This window comes from Crassostrea angulata, chromosome 5 (assembly GCF_025612915.1).
Source record: "Crassostrea angulata isolate pt1a10 chromosome 5, ASM2561291v2, whole genome shotgun sequence".
Taxonomy (NCBI): Eukaryota; Metazoa; Mollusca; class Bivalvia; order Ostreida; family Ostreidae; genus Magallana; species Magallana angulata.
In genome coordinates this window covers 50044374-50061418 of record NC_069115.1, presented here as the reverse complement: position 1 = coordinate 50061418, position 17045 = coordinate 50044374, and the positions used below count along the sequence as shown (strand labels likewise).

The following is a 17045-nucleotide window of genomic DNA, read 5'->3' as shown; positions in this document are numbered from 1 at the left end:
GAAAATCGTCTTTTATTTGTTTGAACTATTCAAAAGAAAGAAATACCTTTCTTAGAGTTGTCCATAAATATCTTTAAGTTCAGTTTTGTTAATGACTTTGCGAGTGCATTACTTCCAGTATTCATGTGCATTTTTTTTTTTAAAAATCTAAAAATTTTTGTTATTATGAAATATATCTAAGATCAACTTTAGAATCTTGTATGAAAAGCTTTCACCTATTTTGAAGAACAAATACAATAAACTGATTTTCTAATACGAAAGATGACTATCATAGAAAAAAAAAAACTACTAACGAGTAATGAATTGTAGGACTCAGAAAATAGCTATAGTTTTTCACATCATATTCCATTTCCGCTATTTTGAAATATTCTTTTTAAAGGGGCATGGTCAAGAATTTGGTCAAAAATTATTTTTCTAGTAGCAATGCTTTAGAAAGGCATTTTTGATAGGAAACCGAAATTTGAGTGTCATTTGTTGAGTAATAAGCGAGTTAAAGAGCTTGAAATTCTTCGTTTTGTAAACAAAGCATTGTTTACATTTTGAACGTTCAAGTAAAATTTCCAGTTTAAAACCTAAAACGTATGTGTTAAACGTTTGGAATTGCTTATCTATGCTTAAAATTAATATAAGATTGACAAATGAGCTGGAAAAAAGATTTTTTACTGGTATATTGAACCTGTGTAAACAAAAACAGGGCACGAGCCTTGTTTACATGACAGAGAACTGTGAGCCCCGTCTCTTGCTTATAACTCTATGAATGACTCTCAAATTTTATTTGATCATTAGAAATGCATTTCTAAAGCATTGTAAAAACTAAAAAATTAAAAATAGAATTTGACCAAAACCGTGACTATGCCCCTTTAAATCATTATTTAATTTTAATGAGACTATGCAGGGGAAAACCCCAATAAACGGTAATTGTATGGGTTAACAGAATGGATGTAAGAACACTATCTTACATTAACAACAGATAATATATATTGCATTTCTGAATAAAAATATCCAATAGAGTTATAAAACTATAAATCATCGTTTTAGATATCGATATGTCCGCGTTAAATATTTACTATTAAACATATGGTTGGCGTTTAGACAATGCCCATAAGTATAAAAAAGGAAGGAATCTATTGAAAACAGTACCAAAATGGGAGGACATCACAGTTACCATTGCCACAACGGAGGAGGTAGTAATGTTTATGCATTTGTAAATATGTCTGATAGTGTAGGTGTCAAGTTGTCTTTCCCAAAAAGACTTTTGACTTGTTGTGATTAGCGCACTGGTCATGCACTGCTCTGAAACGTCTTATAATGCCCACTTTACATTTTTTATCTCGTCACATATTCTCTACAAACCCATGTTTCATATTGTTGAGAACTTGCCTTGCAAAGTATGCTTTCTATATCTATTTTGCAGTTTGCAACGGGGCCGGAAAACGTAAGTATTTGGTAGCCTTAAAATTTAATCTGTGTGTAGATGCTGCAATATTTATTTTCGGATATTATTGCCTTAATGAGTAATTGAATTATTTAGTATGTTTGTGTTAACTTTGGATTATACCGTGAATGACCTTTGTAAAGTATTTAATTAAGTTTTCCTGTTTACTGTTCCAAAAGTCAAGGAAAAGCTAAATTATGATTTAAAAATACTGATATTAAAATTAACTCCATTTTTGAGTTATGTTAACTGGTTGATTAGGATTATGGGGCAAAATAATGCATGCGGTAAATTTAGTAAGTTACAATACTAGCATCAAATTTCATTGTACATGTTTTCCAAGATAATTTTTATCTATGTCGGTGAATATATCGATACGACTTTGCCTAGTATTATCTCTGTTTTTAATACTTTTAATTATTTCATATTTTCCACACGATAGATTATGGGTTTTTTTGTTTTTTTCTCGCCTCATATGCTTTTCCTCAACTAATTCAATTGATTTTAACTATCATACCAAAAAACAAGACTTATAAAGATATCATTTATATTTTCGGAATATTTTAACTACAAAAAAAAAAACGTACGCACTTGTGATAAATTGGTTGTGTGCATTCCCTGGTATGCTAGTATTGTTGACAATGGATATCGCAATGCTTTTTAACAATGACACATCAAGTGCAGGACAAAATATAGAACATTTTTTATAGATCAACATTCAATACAAATATTTACATCGATGGGGTGCTTTTTTCAATTACTTAGGGATCACTATGGTCTGAAAAGCTGAATTCCTTAGAGATTGGATCATCAGGGAAGAATTCTCATGTTCATGGTTTTTTTGGTATTTTTGCTTTCGTTCTCAACTTACAGGTTGTATCTCCACAAGCCTTTACAAATTTTTGCAATTTGTGTTTATAAATTGTATAAATCAGGGAATATTTGATCTTTTTGAATAAACTTGGATAAAACTTGCCTACTTTACACCTATAGCACCTGTCTCGAACAGAAAAGGTGTGAATAATACTTATTTCAATACAAACAAAATGAATAATTCTTCAGAGTTTGTGCCTGTCTTACCAAGCTTGTCCACTAATAGTTCAATCTCTTGATAATTTAGGAGATGTAACATCGGGTGATTTGGCTTTAAGATCTGAAGAAGGTAAGATTCCTGTAGTTTCCTAATTATTAAAAATTCTATACTTATAAATTAAGGCATTTTGCAAATAAACCACAAAATGCCTGCTCCAAAGTACTTGCTTACACCTTTAGTATTTCAACATGTGTGGGATGATGTCTGTAAGGTATAGCTGAATTTTAACTGATAGGTTATTATTGTGAAATTAATCAAAAACCAACTTTCATTTTCGATAAACAAGCCCGAAATAGCAAAACTGAGAGGAAGGTGAGGGACACGCTTTTGCAGATCCAAGTCAGGGATAGTCTCGATCAAAATAAAATGAATGAAATAATATTGTATGATTACGTAAAGAGTGAATATAATAACTGTGAGCCTACTTAGAGAATACAGAGAAGTTAAGATTTGACAAATTTTGAATATATAAAATGAGTCAATTCGTTTCTTAAGTGGGCAATTTTAGTTTTGATACTCATACGCCTCTGGTGAGAGAATGGGATAGAACATTCAAGAATGGGGTAAACAAAAACGGGGATGGGCTAATTAACGAAAAGTGAAAAACGAGTTGATCATGCATTGCAGGCAGATACTTTCGATCGGACTTCGATTAATAGAAAAAGTTCATAAATAAAATTGAACAATTTTTGCGACTTTAGTGTTAATAGAAAAAACGGGTTGACTAATTGACATTATGGCGGAAAGTGTTGGGCGAGTTAATCATTGGGCAGATACTTTAAATCTGACAACTTTGGTTTAAGATTTGCATGCAAATGGATAATAATGCATATCCTAGCGTGTTTTAATTTCATACATTTTCATACCATGACAGATTGGTTGTAAACCTTAGACATTAATTTCTACAAATTGATAAACAGATTATTGTATTCTACGTCTGTATGGATAAATGATGTATGCATAAAACAGGGAATTTTAATGAGGATGCCCCCTCCAGACTGTAATTCCCGCGCTTGCGCGGATTATCATCTAGTATGCCAAAAATAATTAGCACCAATCTGCATGACTGAGATCATGCGATGTTAGAGGAAAAACAGAAATCATTGTTTGATAACAATTCTAGGTATGGTTAACGCCACCAGCTTATGCTTTGCCATTTTGGCTGTCAAGATGTGCATGAAAACACGTTTCGATAAACGACCAGAGCGTCCAGTGGATATGGGACTAAAAAGTATCTGGTTTGATGGAGCAGAAAATATTAAAGTCCAGACGACACAACCTGACAATTTTGACAAAACAAAAGAAACGGACGTAATTATTCATGGATACTTGGTCGATACATCACTTGCGGAAATACGAGATCTTGCTAATATGCTAAAAAAGGTATTACCAGTTTGCAAAGAATATCATTAACCCCTTGTATGTATATTTTGACATTCATATTATATCCTATACAATACTTATATATGTATGTATATTTTGGCATTCATATTATATCCAATACAACACTTATATGTTTCAATAACATTAGCTTATCCAACTATACTTTAAAATGGTTTTTTTAGAAAGGTCATAATGTTCTGTTGATTGACTGGGGTAAGGGAGCCGGAGTGAACTACCGTCAGTCTTCCTCCAACGTTCAGACTGTGGGTGCATTCGTGTACATGATTCTGGTCAAGAACAAGATCCCCTGGGACAAGGTCCATCTCATAGGTCAAGGTCTGGGTGCTCACGCAGCGGCGGAAGTAGGGAAACTCGCAAAGGGGAAAGTCAACCGTATTACTGGTAATATTCTAGTCTGACACCTTTTTCTGATGACTTCGTTAATCCTATGATATTTAAACGATTCTAATCTTCTGATATAAAACAATTTAAAGTTTCATAGAGTCGTATACTTGAACTTAGATTCAAGATTTTCTATGCGTAATTTGCATACAAAATAACATGTAGTACCTCATATTTATTGCCGTTTATCTTTTGACAACAGTTTTAGTCAGTTTTGGGCAGACACAAGCCAGTTTAAGAATTTTTTACATTTTATCCTCAAATGTACAAGATGGCCGCACATTCCCCTGAATGTTGAAATTCAATAAATCTAAAAACAAAGAAAACTGGCTACAGTATAACTGCAGTTTTAGAATACAATGTTTGCAATGTTCTTTGTAAGCAGCAACATTAGTTGCTTTTAAACTTTGATTTACTATCTTCAATTAAAGCTTCCATTAGTCTATACAGATAAAGGTCTTTATATATGAATGTTTTTTTCTGAAATGTGCTTGTATATTTTAAGAGAGTATAATAACATCATCCATAAACTGAAATTGATCAACACTTATTGTTCGGTGCAGGATTAGATCCAGCTAGTCCATTGTTTGAAGATACGGACTTTGCAATCAGCAAAGAAAGCGCTAAGTTTGTTGACATCATTCATACAGATGCAAGGCCTTTTGGTATGAAAAAAATTGATCTGAACCATTCGCTCATAAAACACCCCATGTAAAAGAAATTATCTTATTTCAAACCCTAAAAGCTTCTAAACTGACAAACCAATTTTAAAATCATTTATATCATTATCTGAATAAAATCCAGGTTATGGAATGAAAAAACCCTGCGGACATATAGACGTCTATGTAAATGGAGGAAGAAGACAACCAGGGTGTACTTATAACCCGAAAACACCTGTCAGAATCCACGCTCTTAAAAGTAAGATTTTTTAGAACACATTTTATTAAATAAATTTAATATGATTGAACAACAGGCATATCCTTTGTATATCCTCTCCTTGTATAATAGGTAAAGTTTTATAAACTTTATAAGTATAGAGTACAATATACATATCTAGCTATAATCATGTATTTGAATAATAACATACGTATATTATTAGTGAATTGTAGAGCTATAACAATTTATGAGGTTCTAAATCATAATTTTGTGATATATTTATACACATTAAATTGAGAGTAGTTTGGGCATTATCAGTGTGAATTGAATATATATAAATATTTGAATTGTGCTTAAATCAAATAAGACGTTATTAAAAATTTACGAAGTAGGTAATAGTAAAAAATATACAGTAGAAGTATATACAGTCAACAAATTATTTGATCGTCCCAGCCTTTATTAAATTAAGAATAAAACCCAAAAATCGATGAAGCTACATGTATAATTTAAAATAATTCTGATATATAGTACTAAAATAATTTATAGTACTGATAAATAGTACTAAAATCTCTTTGTGGATTTAATAATCCATGAACAATAAAGATATTTCACAATTCAGTGTATATGAATATTGGCTTTTCCCCCTTTACGAGAGTTCCAAGTTCAAAATCAACACTAATATTATTTATTTCATATACTTACAAGTATATCTCTTTCAAAATTATAATATTGACACTTCACAAACTAATGTCTGTTGTCTTCTATTTACCACATAGCTGTATATCTGACAAAAATGACTTTTTAAATGGTTTTTTTTTTTCAAAATTGACAATTCAAGACATTGTTTCCTGCTACCAACATTAAAATATTTACAAGAATTTGCAACTCCCATGATTTTAAACTTTTTTGTTTAGATTGGAAATGAAGGAGAGTTCTTGACATTTTACTAAGATTATTCCAAAGCTTAATGGTTGAAGGGGAAAATTGATATTATCGTAATATTTGATAAATTCATGAATGTGTAAAACATATTTTTCTTTGGTTTCGACAGGAGGTAGCATTTTCGCCCAAAATATGCTTTACATTTTAATATTTTAAAGTTCTATTACACAACTATAATTATATTTTAAGGAGCAACGTTCAGCAAAGCGTGTGGCCATCTGAAAGCCGTTGCTTACTACGTAGAGACAGCCAGGGACAACTGTAAACTGAGAGCTTGTAAATGTACCTGGAAGAAATTTCTGGCTTCTAAATGCAGTCGTGACAAGTGTGTGTACTGGGGTTATGATACCAAAGAAGGTTCTGCCGGCACTTACTACGGGGTCACGGCAACTGCCTTTCCCTACTGCAGAACAGACGGTTCCGAGTAGAGTTGAACATTTCATGAGGCTTTACTGATTGTTTTTAAGCATTTATTATGTTTGACAATCATTGCTTATCAATAAATACCTTTATCTGAAGCTGTTTTGCACAATATTCTTGTCTACTAAATGGTTCTGCACCATGATATATATAAAAAAGCATTCCATTTCGACTAAAAACGCAGGGCAATCCATTCGCAATATTTGATTGGTAGACATTGTATATCTATTTCATCTACTGTAAATACCGTAGTTCTTTGAACAATTATTTCTACATGATAGGTAGTGAACAATCTAGAACCACATGAACACTGTTACAATGAGCTTGGAAACTTCTACAACATTAATAAAAGGCCCATTATCCAAATCTTCAGAATCTTTTAAATGGTATGGCAAACAAAGACACTTCTTTTAAAATTCTGAAATCAGTCTTAGGTTTGAGCTCTTTTGTCAAAAAGTTAAAATCCGAGGTTTTATCAAATTATCTTTATATATGTATATATTTTTAAGTGTCTTCTATACATGTCAGTCTTTCAGTATACAGTGATAGCAACGTGTTTTAAAATGCACAATCACAATCATAAATGAAGCAATTATTTCACATTTTAACACATGGTTATTGTTTTATATCGATTGTAAGCTGGATGTTATTTTTAATATTTACATTTTCAACTGTCTGTGTCTGTGATAACATTACGAATCAAATTTGGACCCTAAAGCCCGATTACTTCATAAAACATAAATGACACAAAATGGGCGTGTCTTATAGCATAACCGAAAAACGGTATTGACTGCACCGCGTAGTTATTATACATAGCATGTGCTACATAAAAAAATGTGTTTTATATATAATTTTGTTTTAATGTATACTAATTGGAAATAATATAAATATCAGTAATAAGGAATCATTCTTTGAATATTATGAGGTGATAACATTGGTCGGAGCGTGGTGAAGTGCTTTATTGAATTTGACCACGCCCCGACCGAAATTATCATCTCAAAATACTTTAAGAATGATTCCTTATTCCTTTAAAACAACATTCTCAAGCAGTGTTGAATCATTTGCGTGGGTGTTGTTATTTCAGGATACAACGTCGTTGCAGGGAAAGTTTCACAAAAAAAATAAGAATTAGATGTATTCTTCAACAGATATGTTTAAAAATGTGTTAAGAATTAGATTTGTTAATTTTTTAGGTATTGTTGGACTGTTTTTCTATCAATATCTTTATAAATGTATGATATAATTATGTTAAATAGTTTAACCAAAGTTGTTTGGTGGCAAAACATTTCATAGCAAATACTTTTTCTCTCTGATTAATAACATCATACATCTAATAACAATTATAATGGGCAAAGACAAAACTCAACGGAATATAAAACCACACAATCTTGAATGCGCTTAATCGATGCTTGTAAGATTCAGACTGCTCTTATCTTGTTGTATAAAACCGTTTAAAACATAGAAATTTGCATGTTTCAAAAAAATAACTCACTATTGTTTGAAACATACTAGTAAACGCATCAAACTATAATATGTGTTTTTCGGTATCGTGGTACTTAATATGTAAATGACCGTCTCTTCGTGCGTCTCTCATTTTCGAATCGTTTGTAGCCGAAGTGAAAAAGTTAAAAGTTTAATCCTTCTCCTTGTCAAGAATACGCATAAGGCCGAAGTTTATCCCTGGTTTCTCTGGTGCTAAGCGGATGAAAGTCATTAACTCCCCATGGATGGGACACCAGTCCACCGCAGTTTAACCCTCAGCGGAAGCCGGTACCCAATTTCAGCTCAGGTGGACTGAGACAAAGTAGATAAAGTGCCTTGACTAATTGCACAACACACAACATCAAGTGACCACAGCGGGGTTTGAACCAGCGACCTTTCGGTTACTGGCCTATTATCCATGACCACTGAGTCATATGCTCCGTGTAGCCGAAGCATACAGGATATTTTTGGAGGGGGGGGGGGCTTGTATTGGAATTAATTTTTCAACTTACCAGAAAAAATATCAGATGTGATTGCTGTGTTAAATGTGTTTAACGTTAGTATATGTTACCGTTGTTTCGTCGTCCGCGGCAGCACAGGTCACTTCTCTCATTGCCACCCCCTTCTCTGAAACAGCAGATACATTCACCTAAACTGATCACAAAGAATCGTATGGTTAATGAATGTGCAATGATTTTTTGGTTTATGTAAAAAAAAAATAAAGTTTGATTCTTACAATTTTCAGTCACATGAACATAGCAGTTTGAAGTAATTGATTTACGAATTATGTCACACTGAAACATTGCTATACTTAACTTGGACGGGTGAACGAGAAGTGTTTTAAGAAAATAGTTTTGAGAATGCCTAATGAGCATTAGTGGTAGAATATATATAATGAATTAATTTGAACACCTGTAACAATATTTAACAGCTGTATACATTAAAGACATCAATTTAATTTACTTTTCCTAATTTGTTCTCCGCATCTGTATATATTTTTGCAATGTCAACAGTGTGCACTCATATAACGAGTGGATATGTATATTTACATATAATTATGTAAATCGATGAAAAGCTTAGAAGTTAAAGTTGGTCATACCGACCCTTAAATACATTTAGCCACTACACTCAAAACTTATTTCTGATGCATTATATTATATATATTTATATCTCCTGATTTTTTTTAATAAAATACGACTGTGTTTATATACCTACCGACATATCCAAATCCAATTCTCATAACTCTCAAACGATATGCTCGCGTTTATACGCATTCTTTTACAACACAGCCATCAAATGCAAAATTGAGAAGTCTTCAGTTTATTACGTAACAATGATTAATCAGATAACAAAAAAGGATTATGTGTATATATAAACAATTTAATGCGTTCTTTGGTGATTCACGGGGGATATAAAGGTGGCGACATTGCAGAAAAAAATACACCATCTGCGTTAGCGTATTATATACAAAACCCGTGTTAACGGGTTATGCAATTTTTTTCCGCAATGATCGCTACTTTTATAACCCGCACGAATCATCAAAGGAAGCATTTTATTGATTACATTTACATCATCTATTTTTAAAATTAATAAATTGTTTTAAAAAGTATGTAAAATTAACTAAATTACTGTTAATGTACATCAGTTCGTTAGCTAAAAGAAACAGCCGAATCGTAACCTATGTGAATTTGAGTCTGACCTCATAATGATAATTTTGTGCAGTCCGCCTTTTTTCTGTAGGTTTCGACCAATCGATAAACGGGACGTGTAGATATCAGTTCTGTCATGATACTGGTTACTGAGCTATGAATTACAATAAGTATTTGTAAGATATAAAGGGAATCATGGAATTGGTACATGGAAATATTGTTTGATAATTTTATGTTATGCTATAAGTTTTGAGTAATTAAGACACCCCAAAGAAAGAAGAGAAAAAATAAAATTTTACTTGTAAACATACAGAATACTCATCTAAGGACAATTGGAAGATTTTTTTTTTAAATTTATGCTTGATATTCTTATTTTCTCAATTTACAGTGCTTCTATCCATGCATGAAGTTAACAATTCAATATATTTCCTACTCTGCATCCTTTATTAGATAATATGCATTCATCATAATCATCCTATGTTTTCTATTCTATACATCCTATCTATTTTACCATAACACATGGAAAAAAAACACCTGAAAAATGAGGAATAGCTATTTCATTTAAAAAAAAAAAGGAAACAATTTTTGTAAAACTTTTTTACTCTATTTTAGTAGTTTCAGTGTTAAATTATTTTCACAACAGTTTGACTAAAACCAGGGACACCTCTCGGTAACTTGCCCAACACAATTTCTACTGATGGAAGGTAAAAATATTAGGAAATATATGTATTTGAATAAATTCTATATATTTTAAAAACGTTTAAATTACATGGATAGTGATAGGGTATTTTCATGGCTATATCGAATACATTTATAAATACTTTGGTTTGGTTTGAACTTATTTTATTGCAATTTTATTATAACTTACGTAGCCCTCTTCTGACAATTATTGACAAACATTTTTTCCACATGCAAATGATATGTCATACATCTATGTTCTAGTATAAAGAAACTCAAAATAATTTGCATAGTACAGTCAAGTAAGGTTTCTATTATTACATTTTGATACATATTTAAATGCAAATTAAATCTTTCGAATTTCTTTTTAAAATGTTAATTGGGGAAAACAAATTACAATATTACTAAGTTTGTCATCTCCCCATAGCAAAATATGTGAATTAACAATATTTATTAAAATGCCTTTGCTAAAATAAGTATCGAATAAGTCGTCTCTGAATTCAGCGTATTCGTTCATGAGAAAAAAGGATATTCGTCTTAACCGTTGCACATGTACGCTTTTAGCAATATTGTATTAGAATAAGTCAAACTTAAGTATGCATTTATGGCTAAGTTTAGTGTGAATTATATTTTGAATAATTTCTTCAAAAGAAAAATATGGCGGCGGGGGTGTTTATGCGATGGAAATATTATTTGTCATAGGTAATACCATGAATGAAGGCTTTGAGTTAAGTGTGCTCTCTAAAATCCAGAGGTAAAGAATTGCATTAGCATATAACAGTTGGACCTAATGATGATTTGTATCATTTTAATCGATATTTGGGTAACCAGTAATCTAAAAGGTGTGCATGGTATTGTTAGATATAGTACAACATTTGTCAGGGAATGTATTTTGAGCATTAGTAGGTGTGATATTTTTATCCACTTTGAACATTGTTTTGTGTCTAGCAATTTTACGGATTAAACTAAATGTACCCAGCTGTATTAAAATTAAGAGAGTCTTAGAGACAAATATTGATAAATCAGTTTCTTTTCTGAAGGCAGATAATTTTACTTGTTCAAGTCTGCAAGAAAACATCCTCCCCAGACCTCTGAATCATATTCCAAATGTGGCCCGATAAAGGATCTGTATATTAAAGAAAGTGGTTTGCGTTTAATTTATATTGGATATTTTTTCTTAAATTTTACTTTTTGTATGCTTTTGCTATTTTAATATCAATGTAAATGTAAGTCGTCCATCTTAATTTTTAGTGAAAGGTATTCCCAGGTGCTTGTCGCTATACACTTATTCAAAGGGGCAATTTTGGAAATTTAAGGAGGAATATTCGTGAACCTCTTTAGAGTTAAATTACACAGCTTTTGTTTTTGTTGAGTTAGATTTTAAAAGCCATTTTTGAGAGCATTTCTCAAGTTCTTTGAGATCCTTATCATAACTGTTTTCAATGATTTTGAATTATTTGATACATCTCGTAAATAATTATCGTCATCAAAAAGTCTACAAAAAGTAAGCATATCATATTTCTTTTGAAATGGTACGAAATACTCAGTGGGTGTAAATGTGTAAATTAAGCTGTAATTTTAGATATTGATAAAACCGGTAAATATTTACGATATGACATATGTCGTTGTTTAAACATTGTCTATAATTATAAAAAGGAAGAAACCAATTGCAATTCAAAACTTGTGACACTGGTACCAAAATGGGAGGACGTCATAGTTACCACTGTAGCTACGGAGCAGGTAGGATATCATACATGTACTTTATCTTGTGTCTTATATTCATGTGCATTTAATTTATCTTGTACATATTTTGCTAGTTAAACATAAATGTGCATGTAATATTTAATTAATCACTTTCGCCTTTAATTAATACCCTAGCTATAAGAAAAGTACCTAGCAATGTAGATGGATAAAAATGCCATTCTTGATTCCTTTGTATGTGCATGTATTCTGTAAGCAAATGGTTCGTATAGTAATTGTGTGCTTTTTCAAAAGGTGTTGTATTCTCCATTTACTTTGTAGCGTGCGGTGGGGTCGGAAAACGTAAGTTTTATAAGAATTAATAATTGAATTTGTGTTTTATATCGACCATTATCAGGTTGATAAGAGTATTGCTATTATGAATATGAAGTTAGTTTAGGAGGCAGTTATGGGTTAACTTTGGGTTAAATTCAACTTTTACTATCAATGTCCCGGTAGATGTAAATATATATAATGATATAGGAAAGTGTTCAATTTTTAAAACCGTAATTTTTCTTTACTAAATAATAGTTAATGGTTTAAAATACACTCTATAAAAATATTATGGTAAATCTGATGGCTATTTAGTTGACTACCAAGCCCGCGATTTACTTTATCTGTCCTACACGTCAAAAACAAGCAAATGTATGGTTGAAAATTTAAGGCTAAAAAAGTATAATTTTTAGTTCATTTTTGATTGCGTTTATGTGTTAAAAACAATGTGTCATTTATTTCAAACAATAAATTTTTTAAGTTATTATTATTATTACATTATTAATTAAATATTGCTCTCGTTTTCCATTGAGAATCATTGTTTCACTAAATGAATCCCTCTAAATGATGCTTTACCTATTATCCTTGCTATAATACTATTCAATGAGATTTTTACATAAAATAGAATTTATTAGTTTTTTACTTTGTTGTTTTATATTCTTAATTTCATTTTCTACGATCGTAGGGTATAGAATTCAACGTGGTATATATTGCTGTAACTTCTTTAAATATTCTACCTTAGATGGTTTTTAATTATCATCTTAGTTATGAACTTTGTGTTCAATTTCAAAAACTTACACTTTATTTTTTTTCAATATTAAAGGAGAAGCACCAACGGATGTTTTGACTTTACGATCTGAAAACGGTAAAAAAAAAACCTACCAATTTGTAATTGTAATTTTCTAATTATGCAAAACAATTTCATTAATTTCAAACATACTTCTTAACAAGAATGTGAAAAAAGATCTTTGTGTTTTCCTGAATATGCAAAAATAAACTGAAAACAATGTGCATCGTTCTGAACAAGATCACTGGGTGTGAGCGAAAAATGATACAAATCCTTGTTCATTTACAATATCAGGTATGGTTAACGCTACTAGCTTATGCTTTGCCATCTTGGCCGTCAAGATGTGCATGACCAAACGCTTCGACAAACGTCCGGAGAGTCCCCGAGATATGGGACTAAAAAGTATCTGGTTTGATGGAGCAGAGGATATCAAAGTCCAAACAAACCTTCCGGATAAATTTGACAAATCAAAGGAAACCGACGTCATCATTCATGGATACTTGGTAGATACGTCACTTCCTGAAATACGTGACCTGGCTGGGATGTTAAAACAGGTAAGAAAGTAGCTCAAACCATATTGACGTTACATATATGAATGATTCAACCTCAAAATCATATTGATATTAACGTGCGTATGTCCTATGTTCTTTGTAAAGGTAACTTGCTTCAATAGTTTTAGAGAAAATATCCATAAAGTTTATGAATAATTAATTGAATAATTAATGTATTCAAATATTAGACATTAGCAGAATATTGATGGAAGAAAACATATTGATAGAATGATTACTTCATATAAAGACTGCATATTATATAAATTTACCGATCTTATGTGATTTATTGACCTTTTCTATGAATGATATGATGTTAAATAGGGATTTCCTGCTTTTTCAGAAAGGAAACAACGTCCTGATGATTGACTGGGGTAAGGGAGCCGGAGAAAACTACCGTCAGTCTTCCTCTAACGTTCAGACCGTGGGGGCATACGTGTACATGATTCTGGTCAAGAACAAGATCCCCTGGGAGAAGGTCCATCTCATAGGCCAAGGTCTGGGTGCCCACGCAGCGGCGGAAGCAGGAAAACTCGCCAAGGGGAAAGTCAACCGTATTACTGGTACTTAGCCTGCATTTTGCTTTATCATTTTACTAATAATATAATATAACATTTGATATGTTGTGTTCATATTTAGTTTAAAATATTCCTATCAATATAGTCTAACATTGAAATCTTAGAGCGTTATATTCAATTTTAAATGACGCCATGAAGAAAACATTAATTCAAACTTCGTTAAATGGAAAAAAGATGAGAATGTTTAAAAACTTCGCGATATCCGTGTATTCGAAATATCGAGGGTGAAATGTTTAAAGTATAAGTTGTTTGGACTTTTATGGACTTTTTATGCTAATAAAGTCATGAATTAATGATATACATGCACAGCATGGTTCTCTTTCGGTCATTAAACAGATGTTCTTATATCATGTATATATTTATATTCAAAATCTTTTTCAATATTTGGAAAATACAAATTGAACCATTATCATAAAAACAAGATAAAAAGAGAATTCATGAGGTAAACTATAAACTACATTCCTTTACGCCGGTATATTGCAAACATGATATTAAGTATTACTGCTTGTACAATTTTAAGATAATTTTTGTAAATTGTAAATGACTTTCAGATGTGTATCAAAGAATCTTAAAACAGTAGTTACATGTCTAATATAGGCCTAGATCCAGCGAGTCCATTGTTTGAAGACACGGCATTTGGAATCAGCAAAGAAAGTGCTAAATTTGTAGACATCATTCATACAGATGCGAGACCTTTTGGTGGGTAATGTTAAATCATAACTCATCCATAAGATGCCTTATACCTTAATATTTGAATGTATTTCCATATTTTGATATAGAGTCTAATGAAAATAAATGTTACCTATAAATACAACAACTATCTAACTTTTTTAATCGGTATACATTATCTTGTTACATCACAGGCTATGGAATGAAAAAACCCTGCGGACATCTTGACGTGTATGTAAATGGAGGAAGAAGACAACCAGGGTGTACTTATAACCCGAAAAAACCTGTTAGAATCCACGATCTTAAAAGTAAGATTAAAAAATTCGTGAATGTGTCCGAAATACTTTTGTTTAATTTCGACACGGGCAGCATTTTCGTCCGAAATACATCTTAACATCTCTTTACATGTACTTTACGATTCTATATTTTTCAATTTCACATTTCAAGGAGCAACGTTCGGCAAAGCGTGTGGTCATCTTAAAGCCGTTGCTTACTACGTAGAGTCGGCTAGAGACAACTGTAAACTAAGAGCTTGTGAATGTACCTGGAAGAAATTTTTGGCTTCTAAATGCAGTCGTGACAAGTGTGTGTACTGGGGTTATGATTTAACACAGGACTCAGGCACATACTACGGGGTCACGGCAACTGCTTTTCCTTACTGCAGAACTGACGGATCCGAGTAGAGTTGAACATTTAACGAGGCTAAAATGATTGATTGTAAGCCTTCATTATGATTGACGATTATTGTTTATCAATAAATGCGTTTATCTGAAGCTGTTGCTGTTTTGCACAATATGCGTGTCTACTATATGGTTCTGCAGCATGATATATATAAACAAGAGGCCCATGGGCCACATCGCTCACCTGTGCAACAATAGGCATGCTAAAAGCAACTTCATGAGGTCATAATACAAAATATCTGGACAGTGTGATATAATACATGTACATAAAGATCCTGTATAAAAAAAAGTCCGTTTCCCCTGGAAATTCTTTTGTTCCTAATACCTTATAAGTGCCTTTTCTAACAGAATGATTTTATAGTCATATCACACCTAGCATTGCAGTTCTCAAAAAGACCCTAAACAATTGGTTATATACATAATTTTACGCCGAGCCCCTTGTGAGGCCCAATAATCGTGTAGGGGCTAAAGATTAAACAATTTTAAAGGATCAGCAATATGTAAAAATGCTTGCATATAAGTAAAAACATATAAAATAACATATTAGTTTTTATGAATAATCAATGTGTCTTTCTTTGTTCAACTGGATCCTCAATGTGACCCCACCCTACTCCTAAAAATTTGAAATGAACAAATTTGAATCTACACTGTCTGAAGTTGGTTACAGCTTATCTAGGCATATGTAATTATAGAAGTAAGATTTAAAGATATTTCTCTAAATTCCTATGTAAATATTTGTCTCTCCCCCCCCCACCCTTTGTTATCCCATCTACCACCGGGGATTATGATTCGAATAAATTTGACTTTTCACTACCTGACAGTGCTGCCACACAAGATTCAGCTGTCCTGGTCATATGGTTTTTGAGAAGAAGATTTTTAGAGATTTACTCTATATATTGCTATGTTAAAATTCGACCCCCTCCCCTTGTAGCCCCACCCTACCCCCAAGAGTCATGATTTTCACAACTTTGAATCTACTCTACCTTAGGATGATTTTACGCAAGTTTCAGTTTTCCTGGCCAAATGGTTTCTGAGAAGATTTTTAAAGATTTACTTTATATATTCCTATGTAAAAAGTAAAACCCATTGTGGCCCCACCTTACCCCCGAGGGTCATGATTTTCACAACGTTGAATCTAAACTACCTGAGGATGCTTCCACAGAAGTTTCAACTTTCCTGGCCAAATGGTTCTTGAGAAGAAATTTTAAATAATTCCTAATTATCTCCCATTGTAAAAATGTATGGTTCTTATTTTTCACTACTTTGAATTCCCTTAGCCTCAGGATGTTTTGTGCCAAGTTTGGTTAAAATTGGCTCAGTGATTCTTGAGAAGATGTTGAAAATGTGAAGAGTTTGCAAACGGAAAGACGAACAGACAGACAGTCGACGACAGACAAAATGTGATCAGAA

The 17045-nt window shown here is 32.1% G+C and overlaps 2 protein-coding genes across 2 annotated transcripts; both read left to right on the top strand.

Moving 5' to 3' along the window:
* Positions 1-1090: 1090 nt before the first annotated feature.
* On the top strand, positions 1091-6649 carry LOC128184756 (pancreatic triacylglycerol lipase-like). The gene is made up of 8 exons (XM_052854345.1): positions 1091-1184; positions 1415-1435; positions 2556-2597; positions 3652-3911; positions 4094-4313; positions 4877-4978; positions 5118-5231; positions 6321-6649. Exons 1-8 carry the CDS (start codon positions 1145-1147, stop codon positions 6557-6559), a joined length of 1038 nt encoding a protein of 345 aa, XP_052710305.1. The 5' UTR covers positions 1091-1144; the 3' UTR covers positions 6560-6649.
* Positions 6650-12008: 5359 nt separating this feature from the next.
* LOC128184423 (pancreatic triacylglycerol lipase-like) lies at positions 12009-15728 on the top strand. The gene is made up of 8 exons (XM_052853874.1): positions 12009-12100; positions 12383-12403; positions 13197-13238; positions 13455-13714; positions 14052-14271; positions 14884-14985; positions 15150-15263; positions 15403-15728. The coding sequence occupies exons 1-8, from the start codon at positions 12061-12063 to the stop codon at positions 15636-15638; spliced, it is 1035 nt and encodes a 344-aa protein (XP_052709834.1). The 5' UTR covers positions 12009-12060; the 3' UTR covers positions 15639-15728.
* The last annotated feature ends 1317 nt before the right edge of the window (positions 15729-17045 follow it).

Excerpts from the sequence above, each read along its gene's own strand:
- LOC128184423 (XM_052853874.1), top strand. The coding sequence starts at position 12,061 with ATGGGAGGACGTCATAGTTACCACTGTAGCTACGGAGCAG. Across the intron at positions 12,404-13,196 it reads GTGCGGTGGGGTCGGAAAAC|GAGAAGCACCAACGGATGTT; the intron begins GTAAGTTTTATA and ends TCAATATTAAAG. Across the intron at positions 13,239-13,454 it reads GACTTTACGATCTGAAAACG|GTATGGTTAACGCTACTAGC; the intron begins GTAAAAAAAAAA and ends TTACAATATCAG.
- LOC128184756 (XM_052854345.1), top strand. The coding sequence starts at position 1,145 with ATGGGAGGACATCACAGTTACCATTGCCACAACGGAGGAG. Across the intron at positions 1,185-1,414 it reads CCATTGCCACAACGGAGGAG|TTTGCAACGGGGCCGGAAAA; the intron begins GTAGTAATGTTT and ends TCTATTTTGCAG. Across the intron at positions 2,598-3,651 it reads GGCTTTAAGATCTGAAGAAG|GTATGGTTAACGCCACCAGC; the intron begins GTAAGATTCCTG and ends TAACAATTCTAG.